Genomic DNA, 24,164 nt, shown 5'->3' on the forward strand with positions numbered 1-24,164 from the left:
TGCCGATATTGGCGATATTGTCGACGATACGATATCGCAATCCTAATGTTTGACAAATACGGTCGAACGGCGCAGATCTAACAGCATCTAGCGCGATATATTCGGCTTCGGCGGTGGACAGAATCATTGACGCTTGTCTTTTTGATTTCCAGGCCACTGCTCCATCACCTATAATGAACAAGTACCCGCTTGTAGATCGGTGAGTTTGTTTATCCGCCGCCCAGTCGGCGTCGCAATATTCGAAGCAATGGTCTACAGTTCCTTTCAAATATCGCTTTCGTGTGGCACTAATAAGTTTGAGCGCGGGCTTGTACCGGGGCACCGTCAGCCCCGTAAATCATAGCTTATATGTTTAGGCAGTTCTTAAATTCGAAGACCTTAGATGTATTATCCCAGTTGAGGTTGCCATAATTCGCGTGAAGTCGGCCTAATAATCCGTGCAGGGTCGATTGTCTTGGGAGAAGCGACTAAGATCGCGTTCAGCGGCAAGACGCAGGGTTCTTAGAGATTGCCGACGTTAGTTACTGTCCCTAAGCCCTCTCCTCTACAAACAGTTTGGTAGTGTGCGGCACACTAAGAACAATCTGGGTATAGACTAGAAAATGCCTCAACGATTCTGTCCTCCATCTCCGCTCAGATCAACCATCTAATTTTCGGTGTCGAGCTTTCAAAGCATTGTGCCCAAGAAAAGAGTCCTCCAAGTTATCCTCCTCGTCGTTAGTGGTAAAGACTGATTCCTCAGAATACGCTGAGAGAGTTTTGGTAAATTTTTGTCAAGGACGACTACGTCGCGAGCCAACGTCAGCTGCGTCGACCATTCGTGGAAGGCTTTCTTCAACGGAAGCTGCATTAATGTACAGCACATTTTAAAGGGCTGAAAGGTAGAGTTCTTGTACTCCCTTTCGACTATCACTTTCACAACCTTCAACCGCTGCACCGTAGCCTCATCATTGTCATAGATGAAAGAACTTTGTTTTCTAAACCGAAACTGACTACAGTGTCCATGATGAGCTCCCGATGACGCTGCGCTGTGTGAGGGGAAAGTATCTCAAATTCAACAGATGACCATTTAGTTCCAATCTGAGTCGATACGATGAAGCGTGATGCTCGCGTACGGCAAATTCGCTTTCGAAGTCCACACGTCATAGGTAGAGCTGACTTTGGCATCAAGTGAGTTCAATCGGCATGTCATGTCATCCGAGAGCAACGAATAGGTAGAAATTTTCTTCGAGTAATGGTCTCACCTACCCTCTCGGAGCCATCGGGAGAGTCAGACTTAAAAGTTGGCTCGCATTCCCTTTAGAACTGCCTGTCGAAAGTGCCATTATAAAACCTGATCCGTAACCCCATCCTCGTTCCCTGGGTCTCTGGAAATAGGGTCCAGCGTCCCTCTTTGCAACCCGTCAATGTCTTCGTAGAATTTCGTTATCTTTTACAATCGTCAGGATCGGTAGCAATATTATAGCAGTCGAATTTGCTTATTGCTTGTGACCCCCACTAGACCGCATGAGAATCCCATTTGGACAAGAGATTTATTCCTGTACCTGTATTTTCGTGTCCGTTTGTACGATGGTGAAAATAGGTGAAACATACGAAGTACTCTGCTTGAGAGAAGCAAAAATCAGCAACTTCGAAGTTATTCACACATGCCTGCAGGCAGCAGGATTCACAATTCTTGTATATCACAAAGTTTCGATCCTTATTTCGCATCTTGACTCGAAGAATGGATCGCTTTTGCTAATTGTACCTGAAAATGATCCTATAATGTATTGCTCAGCAGTCATCCTTATCATACCTAACGCGACATTAATCGATTTATCGCAATCGTCGAAAATAAAATGTCTCCGTACATACTATATCATAATGGCCTGATTGAAGAGACTGGTCAGTGGCTGTGGGCGTACGTCAGGTCCCCGAATCGAGCCACTGTTTGGGACCGTTCGCAAGACCACAGGCAGCATATGAAGAAATATTTTCCTTCTCACAGATGGATTTAAATACAATTCCCCAAGAGACTCATTTGATCGTGAAGGATTGTAAAAGTGTGCATTGCGAATGAAAGACCTGCTCGCTTGCTTTATGATGGTAAGTGAATAAATAAATATAACTTGCTTGTGAAACTAATTATTACGTACACGTGGATTATGTAGACGCTTAGTGGTTATTTTAGTAGAAGTTTATTTTGGTTCTTTTGATGCGTTGTGCGTTCAGGGGCAGACCCCCATTTATATAAATGGTTCTTCTCTCCTCTCTGTTTTAGGGGGGATATAGGCAATAATATATATGTCCGTTGTTGATACTAATACCAGTAAACGTCACCCTGAAACTCACCCAACCCAGTGCGGCTTCGCTCTTGGAGACAGCATTAAAATACTATTGTATTTTCTCCGCGTGAGTCTGATCCCTGCACGCGTATTTCGCAGCCTCGTCGGCAGTTGAATCAACATTAATCGACATATTGCTCCAATGCTGACGCACACTTTATCGTGTTGCATCCTACCCGTTTCCTACTATAAGTGTACACAAGCGGCATCGAACAGCTAAATAGAGAAGTTCTTGTTCAATTCATGGAGACAATCTGTTGACGTCTCTGGAAGCAGTAAATGCTTCCTTCTGCGGTTAATGTCGTGTCCAGAAACAGTCTTCCCCAATGGTGATAATGACGCTGAGAAAACCAAATCATGCCGCGCTACATTTATTCGAAAACGCAACGAGCAATATGTTCTGCTAGAAAGTCGGAAATTTCAAAACAGTCTTCTCATGAGTGTTGCCCTGCTCGAGCTGGGGAATGCAAGCGATTTCGCAGCAAATGTGTGGAATCGTATACCAGTCCCTATCTATGCAAAGGTCCTTATGGCTATTGGCGGTACTGTCGCGCTTTCCATGACATGTTTTGCAATTTGGGATGCCAGATTGAGCTGGCGCAACATACAACTTCTGCATGAGGAACGACGGTACCTTTGTGGCAAGCGCGCAGACTGTGATGCGAGCGTCCAGGTGTTATTTGACTCCTTGCTGGAAGTCAATCGCTGGGAACTTGGTACGGAGATTATAGAACGCATATCAATGGATGTTTTAATGGGATCGGGATGTGTGATAGTCGGAATTGGGACATTAATGGCAATAGGTGGAGCAAATCCGGTTGTGTTCCACGCAAGCAATCTGCTGTCCGGATACATAGGAAACTCGCCTGCTGCCTTTTCCGGAGTTCTTATTGCGGTTTGGTGCGCTTACATGTGGGTGCGGTCCTACAAGCATGGCATTGCGCAAGCCGACGCAGTTTCGAAGCCCCTGTTGAAACGGCGCATGTACTTAGTGCAGATGCAATCCTCTATTAGCGCTACGACCGGTATTGTGGCAGGCGTAGGATCGATGCTTACTGCTGTAAGATGGTATGGCTACGTTATTTTGATCCCATGCATCTTATCATTTATCTTTTGCAACTACGCCTGGCGGAAGTGGATCGCATATAGCCGCAGATCGATTATGGAGTTTGATCTAATTGATCAATCCTATCTGGTTGGAGAACTGAAGTTTGTAACTCATATGCAGCGACTGTTGACGAGCCACTCTCCTGTGCATAACTTGATCCCGGAGACGTCAGCAGTTGAGGCGCTGGACCTTATCTCGAGGAGCAGACTATTCGAAGAATTTTGCTCGCGATTGTTGCAGAAGGCTGGTGCAGCAGCTGTACTTGGTCGGTCAAATGAAGAAACTCAAGATGTGGTCACCGTCGAACTGTCAGATATAAGTGCTTTAGCAGGCCAAGGTCTTTCAGCCACTATACTAGAAACTGCACATGAGTGCATTGTGAAGGATGGACTGGCTCATTTTCAGGATCGACAGCGACATATTTTAGAAGTACTTGGCTCGTATTATGAACTTCTGATGACACCAAAGAAGCAATAGAATCCAAGGGACAGTAGCATATTTCGCAGTAATTGAATTGAAATTCGAACCAGTCATAACTTTGGCGGTATTTTTCTCCCAATCGACATGGTCGCGTGGAATGGAAGATGCTCCTGTATGGCAGAAAATGCGACTTTTGCCCACCATATACATCGCATACAGCCTCGCTCACCTCGGCGAGCTACTGCAAGGCGCCATACCTCTCCACCTACGGACTCGGCTGCAGTTCAAGCGTGACATATTACCTAATGTTGGTTGACGTATAGAGGCTACAGGATGTCGTAACAGCGCTGCGAGGGTCCGTTCCAGATCGGCTCAGGCTCGTCGGCAACAGCATGTTGGGTTATGAGATACGCGATCTTGTTCAACCCGGACCTGAGTGGGCTCGAAATCGAAGGTCGAGGACAATAATGCTCACTTTCAGATCCTCATGTCGATGAGCTCTATGGTATCGTACCCTGTCAAGAGTTACCGCGACTTGAATTCCAGGGAACTTTTGGAAAGGAATGATGGAAGTCTTTGAACGTAAATAGTCGAAATTAGAGTCTTTGTATCAACTAAGTGCAAAATGTTACTTTATTAATTATTGTATATAAATCGCTCATGAAGCGTCTGTCCTTACTTCTGTATCTATAAATTTTCAGTCTATCCTGTTACAATCTTCAACATCTGCCACCACCACCACGCATAGGTTAAGTCATGATCGCGTCCTTGGGTGGAATTGAACCCTTACTAAAAACCCTACTCTCATGGCTCGCGTCTACCGAAGTGTGCTCAGAACACACTCTTTCCAGTACCTTGCAAGCGATGTCGATATTAATGTTAGTAGCTGAAGCACCTCAGATTGCTCTACATTTCCTTGCAGTTGAAATCTTAGCTGAACCAACAAGTTCTTTCAGAGGGAGTGGGAGAAACATTTCTGAGAAACGCTGCATCAGCTGACACGACATTTGAAGATTCTCTTGGGTTAGGGTCAATATTCTAATCTGTACGTAAATAGCTCCTGTAACTTACATTGCTCCGGAATTGAGTTTAGCAATAAAAATGAGCTCGAGCATTTATTCAGTTGCCGACAAGGCTCGGCAATCTCGCCCAATCGACCCGTCTGAACCTTTCGATATATCGTGGGTCAAAGGCAAGACCATCCTCATCACTGGCGGTGCATCGGGTTTCGGTGCGTCGTTCTTCCGGCAGTGGGCTGCTGCTGGAGCAAATGTCGTTATCGGCGATGTCGACGACAACAAAGGTGAATCTATCGTCCGCGCTGTCCGTATAGCCACAGATAACCACAATCTTCACTTCATACATTGTGACGTTACAAATTGGCAGTCCCAGGTCAACTTTTTCAAGGAGGCCGCCAAGCTCAGTCCACACGGCGGAATCGACGCCATTGTTGCCAATGCCGGTGTCGCGGAATTGAACCCCACATTCAACAAACCAGGACAACTTGATGTGGGAGACCCCCCCAAACCCGATATCAGGGTGATTGACGTGAACCTTGTGGGTGTCCTCTATACTACCCATCTGGCACTGTTCTATCTCCCTCGCAACCCGGGCTCGCAGCCTCCAGACCCGAACAAAAACCAACGCAAGATGCATGAATCACCGCGAGACAGACACCTTTTGCTGATTGGTTCTATGGCGTCATTATACCCTATTCCGCAACAGACGTTGTATGGAACGTCGAAACACGGAGTGCTGGGGCTGTTCCGTTCGCTGCGAAGTACGGCGTTTACGAATGGAGTACGGGTCAACTTGATCTGTCCATATTTTGTCGATACAGCGATTATCACCCCTCTTGGGCGGGCAGTATTAGCAGGAGCGAGTCTAGCCAAGATAGAGGATGTGGTGGAGGCGGCCTCGAGACTGATGGCGGACTCTAGGATCAATGGAAGGAATTTGGTGGTGGGGCCTCGCATTAAAATAGTCCAAACAGAAGAAGGAGAATGGCAGTATTCCGGACAAGAGGGGAATGAAAAAAGTACAGAGGTTAGCCTATGGGAGGCCAATACTGATGACCTTGAGAATACCGATGTCTTTATGAGACGCATTGTTGGTATTATGAACGCGGCGCATGAAATGAATGGATGGATCAAGTGGGCTAAAGACATGGTTAGAGCATTGCTGCTCATGGTTAAGGAAGGTCCGATGATAACATCTATTTGGAGGCGGCAGAATTGAGCAGAGTGGCGAGAATAAACCCCAGTATTTCCACGGCGATGGACCTGGTATGTTGAAAACACGATTGAATACTCGGTGATTAGACGGCTAAGCAAAATACATGTACTTGAGGCTTTTATTTTGTACAATTCAGCTAATGTTGACAAACTATAAATGGAGAATTTGCCGCAACCGGCACGAAGAGGCACACACTAAATGCATTAATTTTGGGCAGCGATGGGTAAGCGGGGTACGAATAAACGCGATCTATGGGCGCAGGACATGTACAATGTCTTCTTAGTTGTGATGATGATATCACGACATTAAAGCAGTACACCATGCTGATGATTCGTAGGATCCATGAATGCCTTCGTTTGTGAGAAATTAGCCTTAGAAAGTTTTATGTAGTCTCCAGACAGCAGGTGGGAAAATGACTTAAGATGACTTGACAGGCATCAACCACCGAGCCAACTATAAGCGCGCGATTTATTTGAATTTTACCTCTAAATCAAATTCTTACTGACTGGTTATAAATGCGGGGAAGACTGCTGCCAGCGCATAAATTCATTACCGAGCATATATTGCCATTACCGAGCATGAATTCCCATTCTTTTCTCTCCAGCTTCGCTGATATCTTCTCCTGCTGAACGTCATCGCAGACAAGTTGACCTTGTATACGATTGGCATGCCGAACGGCTATAAGACTTCCATTACGCTTGAGGGACTTGACCTCGCCCACAGAACCGAAGAAATCCCGACAAAAATTCAGTTCTCCAAGTTTAACGCCATTGGAAGGATCTCAGCCATAAAGGATGGCAACCTCAAGACAGAGAAGTTGTTTGTGTGAATTGTTTCCTCCGCGCCGGTAGGAATTACATTGTTGGTGCGTTGCGAACTCGCAGTCAGTGGCACCAATACAACGCTAGTTGCATCTCCATTTATAGCAGTAAACCCGCCGGACTTATATAGGCTTCGATGAGAGCGGAATATAAGGTACCGCAAGTGACTAGATATTACCTCCATTTCCCTGGTGCAGGAGGAAATGTTACGGTCAGCACTGGCGTGTTTGCCGATTTGTTGGGCTAAGGAAGGTACAAAAAGGTGCTCATTGACATACGTTGGATATCTCATGCTGGTGACGACAGCTCTCAGCTTGGTTATTACGTATGCGTTCAGTCCAGGCGGATTTGCTCTTTGGTATGAAATGCCATTCTGGATCGATACAGTGGCAATTTTGTCAAGGGGTCTAAAGGCTCTTGTGAAACGTTTTTGGCCACGAATTTGCTGGGTGTAATTGCCGTATTCTCGAGACGTTTTAGCACAATAAGTATCATGACACTAACATGCTTAACATCTGTAGCACTTAAACAACGCAATAACAAGCAGGGCAAAACTCTTGATCGTGTGGCATCCTTCTACCCCCTACGTTGCCGGTAACGGTGATTGCTCACCCATGGATGTAAGCATATGTATACTGTATTATTCTATATTTTCCCTGCAAAACGCCGATAACCGTGTACAATAATATATTGCCGAACGATCAAATCTCGTCAGTCCCTTGGTTCTAATGTCGTCTAGCGGCTTAACAAACGCGACCTACTGCTCAACTCCACGCCTTCACTCGCTTGCCGCACCCAGAACATCTGTCAAGCGAATCAAATAATTTCCACTCATCCTCCATCAAGTCCACATTCTGTGTCGTGTCGCCCATGCTGATGCGCACGCCCATATCGTGCATCATCCTAAGCTTTTTATACCCACCCAACGCTCGAATTTGTCAAAGACGGCGATCTGCGCAATCTTGAGCGGGAATACCAATTGAACATGGCAGCGCTGGTAGGGTTTATGAAGACGTATGGCGCAGAGCGACATATGAGAGCAGACGAGGACGCAAGAAACGCGATTTTCTGGTCGTGGAAGGCCACGACTTCAGGATGCTGGATTACTGTAGCGAGGTAAGCTGGGTAGTCGACCTTGTCGAAGACGATTGTGAGTTTGAGGAGGCAGGTGAGCATCATGCGTGTAGCGTAGTAGACTGTCACAAGTTATGCGTCGTGGAGAGTTACGAATTTGACATCTGGCTTCAAAAAATGCGTCGCCTGCCATTCGATATCAGACTTAGTAGTAGCACATCGATGTGCCGGTACATAGGCGTCCCTGTCGCCGGGTCGAACGACAATGTGGCCGGGTCCTGGATGACGACGAGGACGAGTGTATTCTCTAGCGTTGCGGCTGTATTCATTAAACCATCTGTCGAATCGGCTGTCAAGGTCAATAAGAACAGCGTGCATGGCCCGTAACTCCGCGCAGATTTCTGGTGTTCGGTATTCGTCGTCTAGGAGAGGTAAACTCCCCATCGCGAGTTCGTCGCGCCTGAGATTGTCGGAGGATGTGAATCTAATCCAACGAAATAGTTGCTCGAGACGATGCTCGAACGAAGGGTCTCCAGCACGAGGTCGAATAGGTAGTTGTAAATCCGCTTTCCTGTGCGTGATAGCTCCCATGGTATGGTCTTCCATTCATGGCTGTTGAGTAATGTCTCGCGTCTAGTGACAAGGACCTGGATAGCGCGCCGCGCATGGTCAGAAAACAAGTGTTGTTGAAACCCTCGCGATAGATTTTGGACCACGGACTTGCATCAGATATATACTTCCAGAGAGCGTGTCAATCCAGGACGCCTCAGTTTCTGAGTTGAGGTCCTCGTATGTTGAAATGAGCATGCCTGAAATGACGCTGTCATCTTCGAGAGATATAATGTTATCGCGCATCATCCTTACAGACGTCCCAGGTAAATTAAGGTGCTGAGTGGTATCGAAGAGTTCTCAGGTAGCATCACAGAGTACCGACGGGGTTTCTGAGCCGATGTGGTTGCGCTTGCAGACCATTCGAGTATCACGTGCCGAAGATGCCTTCGACCGTGTCTTTGATACTTCAGCTGCATTTGCTACTTCTTCTGGTCCCATCCGAGTCACATCTAATGACATGGATGTAGGCTCGGACTCAAAGAAACTAGAGTCGCTCGCCATAAGCCCGACAACTTCCTTCTGGTATCTCAAGGCCATGACATACCAGTTGGCTGCGATGAGTGATACATCACTGTCGTGGCATATTGACGCGTAGTACGCGATTACCAATGATCGCGCAGCGAAAATTGTCGACGACGGGGCATTTGCAAGCACAAACTGAGGAATCGCCTACGCCGAGTTCGTTGCTTGATAGTCTCCAAACCGATTTGCTGGGCTAGTGATGAAGAACTTCTCAAGAAATCGTCACAAATAGTTGTAGAGGTCGTGTGCAAGGTCGCGCGGGATGTTCTGCAACCGTCGGAATAAGTTGACGTGGTATTGGATGGTGTCATTATAGGGCCGATGCAGCGCTGTTAGTGGCTCATTCGACGCAGGATATGGCGACTCTACCGTGACAATGTTATCGACCCGCTCTTCCCTGCTTGGGGACAAATGTTCACCCTTTTTGTCGGTACTGGTGTTTCCCGTCCCGCACAATCCTCGTCGTTGCTTCCTGACCACAGGCCCCACTTTTGGCCTTCACAGTTGAGATTTGATCTGACGCATCGCAAACATTTCGGGAAGGTCTCGTCACACTGAAACCCGTTAGCATTGGCAATGGCAGGTTTTAGATCTGAGCACCTTTATCTTCCTCCGCTGGCAATTTGTGCATGCTCTGCTTCCGCCAGCAAGGCCGACCATAATAGCGTAAGATTATATCCACCACACCAAGGTGAATACGATAGCGATAGATATCCTAAGTCGAAATGTTTCTGAAAGAAAAATGGTTGTGTACATAACCCTTTCCTGTTACTTTCAAGGTCGCGTTGGACGTCACGGACTTCTGTTTCGAGGTTTCGAAGGTTCAGTTAGTCTCGAGGGACTAGCTTCGACTGATCAACCTCGTGACACTTTTTCTCAAGGCCAAGACTAATGCTGTAGCCTAAAGCCAAGGTGTCGCCGAGATCGAGGACATTAACTTCAGGAAGCTTTTATGCAAGAAAGATATATCTGGCAATGAAGGCACTATTGTCTCTGAGCTGTTCACATCTGTGGCTGTACATCGTCTGAGGGTCAACAAGCATACTCACCCTAACCGCATAACTACTGTTTGTCGAGGCACAGCCGCAGTGTCATCAAGTATGGTACAAACACCTTAGATTACCTGAGTATAAGCACAAACCTGGGCCGTTGAGACCATTGGGACATTACTTTCGGTCCTTTCAGATAATACTACAGTATCTCGAGAACCTATATGGAAAGTCTTGCCGCTGTATACTAATATAACTACTTCGCATGGCGTGCATGCCCCAATTTATCGTATCCTGTGTTTGGCACCACAGTTGTACGTGCTTGGCTAGTCTGTGGCTACTCAGTCTATATCATCCATCTAGGTAACATCTAGGGCACCTAAGTAAGTGTTAACCCCCGCTATCTATCTCTGGGCGCTGTCACATACTACTACACGATCAATGCAATGAAAATGCGACTGTTAAGGCGCAGCCTATCATGTTTACAAGGTCGAAAAAAATAGCACGATTAACGATATTTCCAACTTGCATGGATTTATTCCTTCGACAAGCGTTCGAGAAAGCTATTCATAACCTTTTTTATTTCTCACATGCGCCGGCTCATGCGCGTAAGGAGGCTCCATATCAGTCGTCTCTTTCTTAGCTGAATATATATGCAGTAAGTATCATGTCGCGGAGAGCACAGTTACAACGACGAACTCCATAATAACGTCCATAGCCAAGTATATTATCCAACTACCAGTCAAACTATTGAAATTATTCGCAGTTGAAGACGCGAACGCATTGAGAAGGGAGTACATAATTCTGACCAGCAAGAAAGGTAGGGCAACCGTGATCCCTAGTGTAGAATGCGACTATGACTGCGTAGTTGAGCAAAGCCGAGGAAATACAATGCGAATAACGTCAAGATGGCAAATACGACGATGATGAGGACGATAGAGACACGCCGGAGTGTAGATGCCGTCTGCGGGGGATTATTCTGCGAGAGCTCAACACCTCCGACGATTCCAAGCACGATTGCCGAAAGCAATGCGAGTCGGCAAAAATGGAGGGGTTTGGTGAGAATATTGGGCAAATTGTTGCCTAGAGCGAGTCGTGCACTAGTTGTGATAAATTCCAGTAGGCTGAGATGGAGGGGAGTAAGCGCAATATTGCTCACAATCATTGCTGTGACAGAAAATGGACAGATAGATCCATCCTGCTTGCCGCTTGAAGCCATAACGCAGACAGCTCACAGTGGAAGTCACCAGTGCTATAGTGCAGATGATAAGCTCAACGATTGCAATATATCCGTGAGCAGTTAATCTAGGCATATTTGACTTTAGTACGCCAATCGTAAGTTTCGTTGCCGCTGGAATAAATTTAGGTTAGGTCTTGACGGGCCAAGTCTATGTCCGCTTAGACGAAAGTGAAGGGGGGGATTAAGCGTCTGCATGGCAGTATTTATATTGATTTCCTGCGAAGGGAGATTCGGTCCGGTACCAGAGTTCTTCTTTCTAATCACGTTTATGGCCGCAAAATCTCAGCATTTCCGAGGGCGTCGGCTGCGCGGCGCTTTCAAGCCAATACGTTGGATTTATGCTAAACATTGCCCACTTGTGATACCGACGCCTTCGCAACACCATAAACGCAAGCCCGTACCGTGGCGATATTGCAATCCAGCAGGACTAATCTGTGTGGCTGGAGCAGTTCGGCCGTGTAGTGAAGGATTCGAGCAATCTTAAAATTAGGGTCCGTGGCTTTAATGGCGAAAATGCCCTAAACCGCAGATGCGAAAGAACTCACGCAGCTGCAGTTTAAACTTCAACGAATGCCTCACAATTATGCTGCATGCACCCAAGAACCGAAGAAATTGCTAGCGTAATTATGTGCATGCGTCATAGTATGGCGGCGCGAAGGCAAGAAATTAAAATTCTCTAGTTTAGATTCTCCCATCTCGTCCAAAGTAGGACTCGAGGCCATAAATCACGAGAAATCTTTGGAAAATGAGTCATTATAATTATTTTGTCGTGGGAAGGAGAGGAAATCAATAATACAGATCCAGAGGTACCAGTACGACATTAAGATCACTGTCCCACATGAGCCCTAAGGCGGCACAGATTACATGGCCCTTTTCATGGCGCAAATGCGCAAGCTACTCTGACTTACCTGGTCTTACCTGGTCAAAACCAAGAAAAAGAATTGCAATGACAGACAAAACATTAATCAGCCAGAATAGCCCTGAAACCTTTGTCGGCGATGGTCCCCGACACAGTTTTTCTCCGCGACCAGAAATCTTTCCACCGCGAGTCACATGCGTCCTCCACCCTATAATCATTTGGTAAACACAACAGAAATTAATTCAGTTCAAATTTAACTTACCAGCAGCCTGCAAAATGGACGACCAAATCTCCTGTTTTCCAGCCCATGTGCTCGCCTCCTACGGAAAATGCGTTGATAACTCTCTGCGCAACAATAGCAATATGCTGCCTTATCTCTTCGTTATTCACTATCATGTGATTCTGATGACGTTAGTACTTCTCGGGTAATCCGCAATGAAGACTCACCAAAGCATCTTGCTCGTTAGCATGCTTCCTGACATTGTAGGGATCGACCCACTTTTGCAACAACGACATGGTCCAATCGCTCCTTCGGAATAGAACAGACCCCGCATTGACCCCGATTTCATCCTGGGCAATAATAATGTCAACTTTGTTGACATCTATACCCCGGGACACTGTCAGTCCTGACGGTTTTCCGTCAGTCAGAGTGATAGGTGCGTCATAGGCAATCCTGGTCTCCAGTGCTTGAGGGTCCAAGAGATGGTTGGCCAAGTCGATTTGTGGTGTCATGATTATTGAGTCCGTGTCGAGTAACCAGACCCATTCTGCACCTACGTTATTTTCGAAGGCCTCCTGGATTGCGGGAATCTTGGCCCACACCGGAGCCCGTCCTTCAATATGATATTTAGATATGTTGATGAACTGATACGTATAGTCTAGACGGAAATGCGCGTCAGTTACTCGGATCTATATGTCGTACGAAATTAGCAACATACCATGATATGCGCAATACTCCTCCCGATTTTCAGTGACCATCTCTATGAGATTTTGGATAGCACCATTATTTCCCTTCCCATCCGTCGCAGTAAGCAGCACTATCTTTTTTCCCTTCGGTTCAAGTGAGTCATCGGCCATATTTCGGATCTCGTCCAACGTGAGATGCAAGGGCGGTACTGCCTGGCCGGATGGTTGGGCTGTCGACTGTTCCTTCGGGTCGTCGACCTGATTTGAGCTGTCTGTCGTGAGAGAACTCACCTGGCCAGAGAAATCTAATACAAACTTAGGAGACTTTGATGCTGACTGTTGTAGTTCTCGAACATCCTGCGATAGTAACGCGCCCCTACCGTATAAGGTCAGCGAGATATATATCATTGCCATACTGGCGATGATGGCCAGCACGACCATGGACCGTGTTCTTCTCAGCATGCGGCCCGGTCGTCAGTGAAATAAACTCGAGTACTAAATGTAAATCGTGCCAGCTATAGAAGCAATATCAGGCGAGGAACGAAGGTAACAGCTCAGTTTACTGACACGTACACTCGTAGCGACAGTAAGAAACAAGCATCCGCGCGAGATTTTAGTACCCCTTCGATGCTGAATTCTGAGGAGGATCCGGTTACTCTTATAGATCTGGTACAGGTACTCGTTATACACAAAGGAAAGAACAAGGAAATAGGCATATACATATGCACAAGGAAAATCAAAACAACGATTCTAGTCAAAACAAAGAAATGATAGTACGCCGAGCACCTTGCAGGACCCTAACCCATTGCCGAAGTCGCTGGGGCCACCCCTCCACGAGGTGAGGTGCGGCGTACTATCTATATATAGAGCTCGCAGCATGAGTTCTGCTCTGATTTGAGCAGTCCAAGGGTGGTCTATTACGTCATATCATAATCGAGTGCACTAGCACGGCATAAGAGTTGATTTTTGGATGGCCCTTAACCGCGGTGTTTTAGTAGGAGAAGGGAATCGGAGGAGATAAAAGACAATTATCTGTCAGGTGCCATTAATGCTAAGCCTTGCAAAATTGTTATGGTGGCGTTTCAAAAAACCCTAAGTTATATGAATCCTTTATTAGGTGTAGTGTTCATGAATGATTTCAGTTAGTGCATAATCGTCCCAAAGGCAGCTTGGCGAGAAATATCCCGCACGTGTTCCGCGTTATCATAAAGGAATATGATACACAGGGTAGCAGGTTTCGTAGCCGCTTTCGCAACCAACCGAGATGCGCGTTCATTCGCACCCACTTATGTGTCAGGGAAGGGGTTGTGTGCAGTACGCTGCTCTCAAATTAGGCGCTAAGCCATTTTCGTTATCGGTACAGGCGCAACAGTTTAATTTTGCATGGTCGTTACTGAAGATATAAGCCGGGGCGGGATATCAAGCTGGGTCATGGGGCTTCAGACCCAGCTCCCAGGATATACAGCATATTACAAGCTTCACACTCCAATTGTGTTGCTAAGGGCTCATAGCTCCTGACAAGCTAATAGACATTCGCAGCATCTATACAACCCTGATCCGAAACTTATTCGAACTGTGTCAACCCAGCATGGCTACATGCGGACGAGCAGTCCGACCACGACGACGAACAGCCCGTTCGGTCCTCTCGTCGACGACCACTCTCACTAAAGTTACGGCGTATATATGGTGCGGACAGCGCAATCTAATTTTCGGAACTCGTGGGCAAGGGTTTCAGTCACGTAATTTGACGGGTAAAATTTATTCCGGAACCTCCCTAATGACCCATGAGCAACGCCTCAATTCCTTGCTAGCCCCGCTTGCATATTCTAAATTGCGTACAACCACCGTGGAGATTCAATTACCTTACTAGTAACTGGTCATTTCTCGTCCCAATTTCATTGTGAGTCTCTTTGTCTCTGTTACTTCCTTTTATTTTGTTTGCTGAAAACACGCGTTTTTCATTTAGCTGCGAAATACGTATATGCTGAGGTTTTGTCCTTCTTTGCGGCCCAAAATACAAATAGATAAAGGAGTAGTGTGGTGTCGTTGTCGAAATTATTCTTGACAAACCAACAATTACCCTCCGCGCGCAGAGTCATGGTCCAATCTTGTTTCAATGAGGAGTATCGTCCACAGTTCCACTTTACACCTCAGAATAATTGGATGAATGATCCCAACGGTCTTGTATACCACGACGGAGTCTATCATATATTCTACCAGTATAATCCCAATGGTAACACGTGGGGCTACATGTCGTGGGGGCATGCAATCTCGACCGACCTTGTACACTGGCAACACTTACAGATTGCGCTCGAGTGCGAGGTAGATTCGAACGGAAATGTCATAGAAATGTTCTTCTCTGGTTCTGCCGTGGTTGACGTTAACAACACATCTGGCTTTGCCGTTTCAATTGGCAAGGACGGGACAGGCAAGGACGTTTTTTCCCAACCTATGGTGGCCATTTATACAAGTTGCTATCCTACTGCCCACACAACCTCCAACGGTCAGGTCATTCGACAAGGGCAGCAGTCACAATCGATTGCATTCTCAAACGACAACGGATTAACTTGGATTAAATACAATGGTAATCCTATCATTCCATCGCCACCAGCCGAGTACGCCGACCAGTACAAGCAGTTCCGCGACCCCTTCGTGTTCTGGCACACGCCATCGCTGAAGTGGATCATGGTCGCATCCTTGGCAATTAAGCAAATCCTTCTTATATATTCATCGAACAATTTGAAGGATTGGACATTGGAGTCCCAGTTCGGACCACACAATGCAAGGTTCGGTGAATGGGAGTGTCCGTCGTTGTTTCCGCTCTATCTGGACGATAACACTGCCGCCGAAAAGTGGGTCATATTGATCGGAATTAATCCAGGTGGCGTCATTGTTGGATCTGGCACTCAGTCGATCATCGGATCTTTCGACGGAAAATCTTTTGTTGCCGATCCTTCAGATGTGTACGACCCCGCGGAACTCCCGTTCGGCTCTACGGTATTCCAGGACTTTGAGTCCACATCTTCGACGTTTGAAGAGCTGGGTTGGACCGCTACCGGTGACTTTGCCGGTACTGGGCCACAGAAGGGGTCTATCGTTAATGCCGGAAAGGTCCAGGGCTATCTCGGGAACGGCATCATGACAACCTGTCTCTTTGGCAATGGCGGGACGGGCACGATTATGTCTCCAAAGTTCATTATCAGGAAAGATTATATCAGTTTTCTAATTGCAGGAGGCTATTATCCGTACAATCCTGCCACTGCTGGAACTTCTGAAGATAATCAGGTCTCCATCAACCTCGTTGTGGAGGGGGAGATCGTACATTCGCAGACCGGCACCAACACTGAGAGCCTGGTGTGGCGAAGTTGGAATGTAGCAGGATGGGTCGGCCAAGAAGCGTACCTCGCTATCAATGATTTCAACACTGGCCAATCTGCCCATCTTCATATCGACGAAATTGTGTTTTCAGACTGCCCCAAGGACGAGGCTAACTGGAATGATTTTGGCCCTGACTACTATGCTGCCGCAACGTACAACGGGCTGCCTACATCTGAACGAACCGTGATTGGATGGATGAACAACTGGGCGTATGCCAATAATATCCCGACCAGTACGTGGCGCAGTGCGATGAGCATCCCACGTACCTTGGCGCTTAAGACTATCAACAACAAAATCCGACTTGTGCAGCAGCCTGTGTCGTCTTTGTCAACTCTCTATACCTCGACATTGTACAGTCACAATTTCTCATCCCTAGAGTGTGGCGAGACGAAAGTCAGTGTGCCAGCCCCGTTTAATTCGAGCATGAAAGTTGCGCTCAAATTCACGCGAGGAGGCGGTACCAAGTTCGGTGTCATCCTGTGCTCGAACGAGACCAACACGCAGAAGACCGTGATCGGCTACGATTTCCTAGGTCAGAACATATTCGTCGACAGGTTCAAGTCTGGTAACAGCTCGTTCGTAGAATCGGAACGCAATACCTTTCCGGGTTACTTCATTGCAACCATGCCAACCAAGCCAACCGACGTGATCGAGATCAATATCCTACTGGACTGGTCATCAGTCGAGGTCTTTGGTGGTCAGGGGCAGGTCGCGCTTACTTCCCAGATCTTCCCACTGGAACACAGCGCCACCCAAGTCAAGTTGTTTTCTGAAGGTGGATCAACGAGATCTGTATCTGTGTCCATCAATGGCATCAAGTCGGTCTGGAAGTAAGTAACGGGGCGGCAGATTGCTCAAAAGATTGACTACGAAGAGAATAGCAAGTAGTTCGTTTTCTTTTCGAGAACGAGAAGCATATTATAGATGAAGATTGACGTTTTGGACGTTGTGGATTTAGTGATGAAGTTGTTACGTTACTATCGAAAAACCGTTTAGAGCTCAAGAGTAGTTTGGGACAGTATCTGGCAAACTGTAGGATTTTATATACTGAGTCGTATCATAGACGCTGCAACGTTGTGTTCGGCCACCTTTTGGTGCAATATGGTACAGAAATGCGGCCACTTCAGCCTGGTGTAATGATTTAGTAACTAAAGGAGGCACTCGTACTTGTTGCCAGGCTAACAAAGGATCCCGTATTCAGTTGAATTCCCTGTTTTTGTGTCGGATCTGAGCCCATGGAAGGAACGTCTTCCACTTGATGGGTAGTTTGAGATAGGGCTCCCTGGTTCAGTGCATGGACTTATCCATCATCCAGCCCATTTTCCAGCCGCTACTTGGAAATGCATCTGCTTGAAGGAGAGGACCGCGAAGCTAAGAAAGCTTACGGGAAAACTACAACCGCACATCGGCCGATAGTTACTACACTCAGACTCTCTTTCCTCACGAGACCGTTCTCTTGGATACAGCTTTTCTGCCAACTATTTACCCATGAGGAGTGGGAAGGGTTCGGGTATATCAATGACATCGGACGGGTCCTTTCCTCAGTCCAGCTGGGTACGGGATGTCCTGGGTTGAAGAATAGAGAGTCATCTGCTCAACGTCCCTCCGAATACAACAGGGCGAATATGACGTTGAATACGGACCCTGCACCTTCCCTGTCAAAGTGTCAATCAGTTTGTATCTGGAGTTCGGTCACGATGCGGATATTAAGTTCAGTGGAATAGACAAACTTGGTGACTTCTATCACGCAACACTGCCTTGATCTGGTTGCGAACAGCTAGAGTCGATTAAGTTACTTTCAGGGTGGCGGCTCTTGATGCCTTGACGTTTGATGAGACAAAGTATGCGCCAAAATAGCCCAATATTATATGATTTATTAAGTAGTTCAATTTACTGACGAATGTCCAGAGTTGCGTGAATCAATAGATCAGCCACTGGACAGTCAGTTAGAGATGACCGGTCTCCTGGTACAAAATATGGTCACCGGAAGGACTGCCGTGCTGTAATAATGCGTCTGGCAGTCCATATTATTTATATTCTCTGCGTTCTGTGCGTTGTGGTTTGTGTATTGCTTTGCCTTGCTTTGTGGAGTGCGTTGTCTTTGCCTGTGTATATTTTTGTTTTACTTCGTAGAATGCCAAAATTAGCAGTCTCGTAATGCATGCTGCAAGGTCGCATTCGATCAAATACGAATAGCCATTCACCTTCTCCTTGACCTACTTCTGCAATGCACGATACATGTACAACAGCAAAAGAGAGCCTTCGTCACTGGCCGTACATACTCAATGCCATGTGCGACGACCGATATCAGTTTTCTAAATGCAGGATGTTATTATCCATACAGTCCTGCCACTGCTGGAACTCCTGAAAATGATCAGCTCTCCATCAATCTTGTTGTGGTAAGGAAGATAGTACCGCACAGATTCGTATCGTGTCCAGCCCTAGACCGGCAGAAAACATTGAGAATCTGGTGTGGCTACGTTGGAATATGGTAGGCTCGGCCGGAGGCGTACCTCATAAATTTCAACACTGGCCAATCGCCCATCTTCATATCGACGAACTCGTGTTTTCAGACTGCCCCAAGTACCAGGCTAACTGGAACGACATCATCGAGTCCTAGGCTTGCACGCATGGAGAATAACTTGGAGGTTTGATATACTTGTCGACCCCAGTGCAGTTAACAGCAGTTTTATATGCCTTGAATTTTAGAAATCATTTACCCAAACAGTGCCTATTCAAAATTTCCGTGCACATTCACCTGGGGCCGATCTCCTTGTTCCTACCTATAACATCAACACCAACTTCATCATGGGCAGACATGATAATTCCAATATACGTCTCCTTAGTCATACTTTCCGCAACTTTGTGGCATGCGATTGCAAACGCCGATGGACGTGCCTACACTGTGGTAGCGCACTGGCAACCAGATGTTTAAGGGTCGGACTATTTAAGTCCGTTGAATGCAGATCATAGTGCATGATACTAACAAATCGTCCCACCAAACAGGCTTCAGCCTATCCCTCTGCTTCGATTGGGCTCTGCGCCGGTTTGCACAACTGCAGCATGGCCCAACTGGGTCGGCAAACAGTCACCGATTACCCACAGAGCCTTGCGTGTGGCTCTGCGCTGAACTCGTCGCCGCCCGCTTATATGCCGGTCCGTCAAAGGCTCTGACGTGACGCGAGATGCATCCACGACTCGCTGCCGGAGAAAAGTGCATTGGAATCGCGAAGACACTCGCAGAATAGTTAAAAGGATGATCTTGCTCTCGTTGTTGATCTGTATCAACCCTAAAAACATTCCTTGACGACTCTAGTCCTCGTCGACCACCAACAGTTACAATTGGCGTCATACGACAGATAGCATGGTGCCGAAGGCTTGGTTTAGAAAGTATAAATGAGCGGTACTTGCTTAAGTTATTTGCTCCAGTTATGAAATTGCCGGGAAAAGTTCGACGCCATCGAAAAGATGAAACTGTTTATTTTGGCCGGAAAGCTCCATCGATCTGCCCAACGCCTTATAATTCCAGCCAGTTTCCGCTTCCGTCATCGAACATTATTTGGTGCGGTGCTAGAGCAGCAATTGTACTCAGATTCTCACTGTGGAGGGTTGTCAACGTGGTCATCGGTTAGCATACTTTGGATTACTGTGAGGAACTGCTTAACGATGTTGGCAGAAAAACATCTCAAAACTTGCACAAAGTAGTGGCGGTCACGATTCTTGTCAATGCACATTGCCGTTATGTTTTGCTGCGCGATACAGCCAAAGGTGCGGTAGTTGTCAAATCCGATCAACAAATGCGAAACAAGAATGGTCAGGAGAGTTTTTTGCAATGTTTACATCTAATTGTCGAATTTCGGATACAAAGAGATCGACGAACATACAGGTGCGTCTTGTTACAGGGCCGCGCTTTCAAAATATTCATTCCGGTCAAGATCTGATAGAAGTGATGGCTGTACTGGTTGCCAACCCAAGAGCTCGCGCGTCAAAGCACTAGAAGTTGGATTGTCGAGTGGAATAAACATTGCCATCCAACCAAAATGATCACCTGCCTCCTCAAGAGATTTAGAGACCAACGGCACATTCAGTTGCCTGCTAATGACGGTTGCGATGTCCCGAATAGTGACGGCCTCGTCGGCAACCCCGTGAAGAAATGACCCTGATGGCGCCCGTTCGAGCGCCAGCCGATAAAGGAGTGCAGCATCGAGTCTATGCACTGCCGCCCAGCGATTAGTGCCATCGCCTATATAAGCTGAAATGCCTTTGGTCCGGGCGATGTTGATCAGAGCAGGAACGAATCCATGATCGCCGTCTCCATGGACGGACGGCGGAAGCCGCACGACTGATACGCGTACTCCACGCGAACTAAATGACATGGCTACCTCTTCTGACGCCGCACGGGGCGAAAGCGATCCGGGATCATGTGGGCTATCCTGTGTCGCAAGGCGACCTAATGGGAGCATAAACGTCCCGCAAGTGACGACAAATGGCCGGTTGGGACGGTCGGACTCTGCGATTGCTTCGCCTATCGTCTCGAGAGCCCGGCGGTCTGTCTCGCATGCGGCGACATATTGGTCAAAGTCGTGAATAAAAGCAGCGTGAATTACGCCCGTCTGATGCCGCTACTCCAAGCCGCAGGCTACCAAGATCACTCAGAGAACCGCGATGCACCGAAGCTCCCGCGGCAATGAGCGCCTCAGCTCCCGCATCCGAGCGCGCGAGCCCGAGAACCTCGTGTCCCGCACCAATTCGACGGCGGCGGAGGAATGCAAGAAGTACATTCAACAGTTCAACACTCGCGCAGCCGTTTCATTCATAGAGGCAGCTTTGCCCGAACACGGCGCTTGTCAGCCTGATCTCGGATCTCGGACTCTAAGGCTACGTTCCTTCCGGTCGGATGCTCGGATGTTTGCACACTAAGCAGAACGTCGAATCCGATCCGATTGTGAGCCGGTGCATAAATTTATATGTATTATCATTGCTGAATCTACACAGCTTGACTTGTACTGTACACAAAAAAATTATGCTATAATAAGGGTAAAAACTCCACGAAAAGGTACAATCTCCGCGAAAAATACGCGCAAGATTTGATAGTAAATGACTCGTTTGGAGAGAGTTAGGTATTACGTGAAACTGTGCAAATGCGCAAGGGACATACGCTAGGTCGGCAATGCTTCACCCAATCCTTCTACAATAAACAGTGTGCTACGACAAGTCTTGACGCTACAGATGGCAACAGTAGGTCGGAACAAAAGAAGTGACGTATGTTCGCGAAGGCTTGCCTGAAAGGCTGTACTTAGACACCAGAAGAGCAGCAGACCAGCAATAAGATCCTAGATATGAGGAGGTACTATGGTGCGTCACCATTTAATGGTCCTCCCGACTGCTAGTAGGACAGTTGGACACTCAGTAACCATGGTACCAATATCCTACTGATAATATAATGTAGGGGCATAAAGGCAAAGATGCGATCCTCTGCCACCTCCAGTCTGCGCCTTTTCACAGGTCAACAGCAAAATGTGTGGGAAGATCTTCCAGAGATGCAGCTCGCGGCTGGCCAAGCTAAGGTGCGAAGAAGAACGCAAAACGTCAAGAACTCCGAGATCCGAGTCACTGCGGACAGAGGAACCCCGATTACGCGCAAATCAAAACTGAAATTGGACACTTAAATCTTATTTCCCATTATTTATCACATATGTTCCCGTCTCTTTCGATCTTGCTAAACGCACTAGCAAAATACCAACCGCCTCCTCCTAACAATGCCACCATGCTCAAGTGTGCAAGCCCTGTCTAATTATAGTATACGGTTGAGCCTGGTTTCCAGAACAGACTCGTCTCATTACAATTGAATTAAGGCCGGTGAGCAGGTGGAATGTAGTCGGTGCTATAACCGCCGCATTCAGTTGGCCGTGATGGTGGGTCTCGCCAACAGCATTGTTGTGACTTAGTCCGTTATTTGGATCTTTTTCGCTAGCCACAGTCGCAGACTTTCTATGCTGACATATGGCGTGTATCAAGATTGAAAAACACATTTCCACGGATTAAGGTCAGTCAAACACGTTAATCAACGAGCGAACTCGTAATTGCGCCAATGCCACCTGTACAAGCGATTCCTACACTCGCTCTCCTCTTGCAAAAAACATCTTCAGAGCTATCTTCATCCCTCGCGGTCGGATCACGATCGGCTCCTCCAGCAGAACGTGGTCAAAGTTACCATCCACTCCCGCTGCCGCAAACATCTGATTCACGGTCTCTTTCGTAAACCCGGCATGCCTAACTGTCTTCATTGCATCCGCTCCCGCAAGTTTATGATAGTCCTCATCATAACCCGAATGGCCAGAGTCTTCGTCGTGGGGATGGTGACGCGACTGATTATCGATCACAAAGAGGACACCACGGTTTTTTAATCTCGCGCCCAATCGTGTGAGCGCGTAGGTAGGGTCATCCATATGATGCAACGCCATGCCTACAACGATCAGATCGAAGTTGAAATACCGGGGGTCGGCGAATTGGTCCGCGGGAGGGTTATCCCTGTCAGTCAAGTTTCCTAGTAGCGCGGACATTTTTGCGCCGCCGGGACCCAGAGCGTCAGCGTTGGCATTGTATTTGGCAACCATCTCCTCGGAGATGTCGACGCCTATTAGCTCTGTTACGTGAGGGGCCAGAGCCTGAGTCGTCAGCTCTGTAAGAGAGAAAGATAGGACGATTGAAGAGCAGAGCATAATTACCCGTGATATCACTCCCGTGCCACATGCATAGTCCAGAACTTTGACAGGGCGGTTCCAATCAACTCCGATCCAGTCGATCCGGGCTTGGACAGCTTCTGTGAGTGACTTTAGACCCTCGTCCAGGTCTTTGTCGTATGTGGCGGCGATTTGGCTGAGACGGAGAGTCAGCGCAGTTCAATAATTTGGCCATAAATAACGTGAAATTGATGCGAGGACTTACTTGAAATGTGCCCTGTTTTGAGCTGCGAGATCTGATGCCATTGTTGCAGAGTTGTCCAGTACTATGTCAATAGATCATGCAGGGCATAGGAGATCGAGACCTATCTTTCACTTACGCCCGCAAGGGTTATGACGCGCGGACAAATGACGAGAGTAAAGTTTTATTAGTAACTTACTTTATGCGTACCCCCGCTTCGTATGACGAAGATAATAGAATTATCAACTAGCTGACATTATTATAGATTTTATATGATAATCGGTCTAAATTTTTAATTAGTTAACGTGTAGTTCACGTACAACCACTTGCGGTGGATCGACTCTGCGTGATCTTACAGAATGCATCAAGTACTACAAGGTTTTTGGATTTGACAATGACGCAAAGGCGCTGCCGTCACTCAGTACTGAGCCGCAAGCTAGCGAAATCTTAATTGGCTCCTACGCAAGATATCAGGTTTTTGGTTATTGGTATCTAAAGCGATTGCCGCTGTATATGGTCGATAGTGATGTCGCCCTCACGACGCGTCTACAACTCGGGACTAGAACGCATCGTGCGGGGCTGCTATATTTTATAATGCAATAAAATTACGTTGATATTCGTTGTTCGTTCGAATTCGAATAACTAATATATTCATGCGGTACCCTAACCCTACAGCTCCTTTCAGGGAACGACAGACAGCAGCGAGGAACAAAGTTATCGACTATCGGAAGAGTACTCAGTATTTTTTTATA

General features: G+C 47.1%; 8 protein-coding genes across 8 annotated transcripts; 3 read left to right on the plus strand and 5 right to left on the minus strand.

Moving 5' to 3' along the window:
• Positions 1-2,508: 2,508 nt before the first annotated feature.
• On the plus strand, positions 2,509-4,372 carry V1508DRAFT_226070 (uncharacterized protein). Its single transcript, XM_066936288.1, has one exon. The coding sequence runs from the start codon at positions 2,623-2,625 to the stop codon at positions 3,907-3,909; it is 1,287 nt and encodes a 428-aa protein (XP_066794110.1). The 5' UTR covers positions 2,509-2,622; the 3' UTR covers positions 3,910-4,372.
• Positions 4,373-4,944: 572 nt separating this feature from the next.
• On the plus strand, positions 4,945-6,549 carry V1508DRAFT_422597 (uncharacterized protein). The gene has a single exon (XM_066941043.1). The coding sequence runs from the start codon at positions 4,954-4,956 to the stop codon at positions 6,088-6,090; it is 1,137 nt and encodes a 378-aa protein (XP_066794111.1). The 5' UTR covers positions 4,945-4,953; the 3' UTR covers positions 6,091-6,549.
• Positions 6,550-8,114: 1,565 nt separating this feature from the next.
• On the minus strand, positions 8,115-8,573 carry V1508DRAFT_399150 (uncharacterized protein; the record flags this gene model as incomplete). Its single annotated transcript, XM_066938248.1, has 1 exon — positions 8,115-8,573. One exon carries the CDS (start codon positions 8,571-8,573, stop codon positions 8,115-8,117), a length of 459 nt encoding a protein of 152 aa, XP_066794112.1.
• A 2,197-nt stretch (positions 8,574-10,770) lies between these two features.
• On the minus strand, positions 10,771-11,418 carry V1508DRAFT_405750 (uncharacterized protein; the record flags this gene model as incomplete). The annotated part of the gene is made up of 3 exons (XM_066938717.1): positions 10,771-10,943; positions 10,967-11,259; positions 11,291-11,418. The coding sequence occupies 3 exons, from the start codon at positions 11,416-11,418 to the stop codon at positions 10,771-10,773; spliced, it is 594 nt and encodes a 197-aa protein (XP_066794113.1).
• Positions 11,419-12,306: 888 nt separating this feature from the next.
• On the minus strand, positions 12,307-13,524 carry V1508DRAFT_358517 (galactosyl transferase GMA12/MNN10 family-domain-containing protein; the record flags this gene model as incomplete). Its single annotated transcript, XM_066937067.1, has 4 exons — positions 12,307-12,412; positions 12,467-12,606; positions 12,652-13,082; positions 13,143-13,524. 4 exons carry the CDS (start codon positions 13,522-13,524, stop codon positions 12,307-12,309), a joined length of 1,059 nt encoding a protein of 352 aa, XP_066794114.1.
• Positions 13,525-15,093: 1,569 nt separating this feature from the next.
• On the plus strand, positions 15,094-17,575 carry V1508DRAFT_226160 (glycosyl hydrolase). The gene has a single exon (XM_066936289.1). The coding sequence runs from the start codon at positions 15,208-15,210 to the stop codon at positions 17,320-17,322; it is 2,115 nt and encodes a 704-aa protein (XP_066794115.1). The 5' UTR covers positions 15,094-15,207; the 3' UTR covers positions 17,323-17,575.
• A 2,809-nt stretch (positions 17,576-20,384) lies between these two features.
• Positions 20,385-21,467, minus strand: V1508DRAFT_405753 (NAD dependent epimerase/dehydratase family protein; the record flags this gene model as incomplete). The annotated part of the gene is made up of 3 exons (XM_066938718.1): positions 20,385-21,101; positions 21,160-21,283; positions 21,406-21,467. 3 exons carry the CDS (start codon positions 21,465-21,467, stop codon positions 20,385-20,387), a joined length of 903 nt encoding a protein of 300 aa, XP_066794116.1.
• Positions 21,468-22,601: 1,134 nt separating this feature from the next.
• On the minus strand, positions 22,602-23,477 carry V1508DRAFT_399154 (S-adenosyl-L-methionine-dependent methyltransferase; the record flags this gene model as incomplete). Its single annotated transcript, XM_066938249.1, has 2 exons — positions 22,602-23,367; positions 23,437-23,477. The coding sequence occupies 2 exons, from the start codon at positions 23,475-23,477 to the stop codon at positions 22,602-22,604; spliced, it is 807 nt and encodes a 268-aa protein (XP_066794117.1).
• Between the last annotated feature and the right edge of the window lie 687 nt (positions 23,478-24,164).

Source organism: Lipomyces doorenjongii (assembly GCF_038497915.1).
Source record: "Lipomyces doorenjongii strain NRRL Y-27504 unplaced genomic scaffold V1508scaffold_51, whole genome shotgun sequence".
Lineage (NCBI taxonomy): Eukaryota > Fungi > Ascomycota > Lipomycetes > Lipomycetales > Lipomycetaceae > Lipomyces > Lipomyces doorenjongii.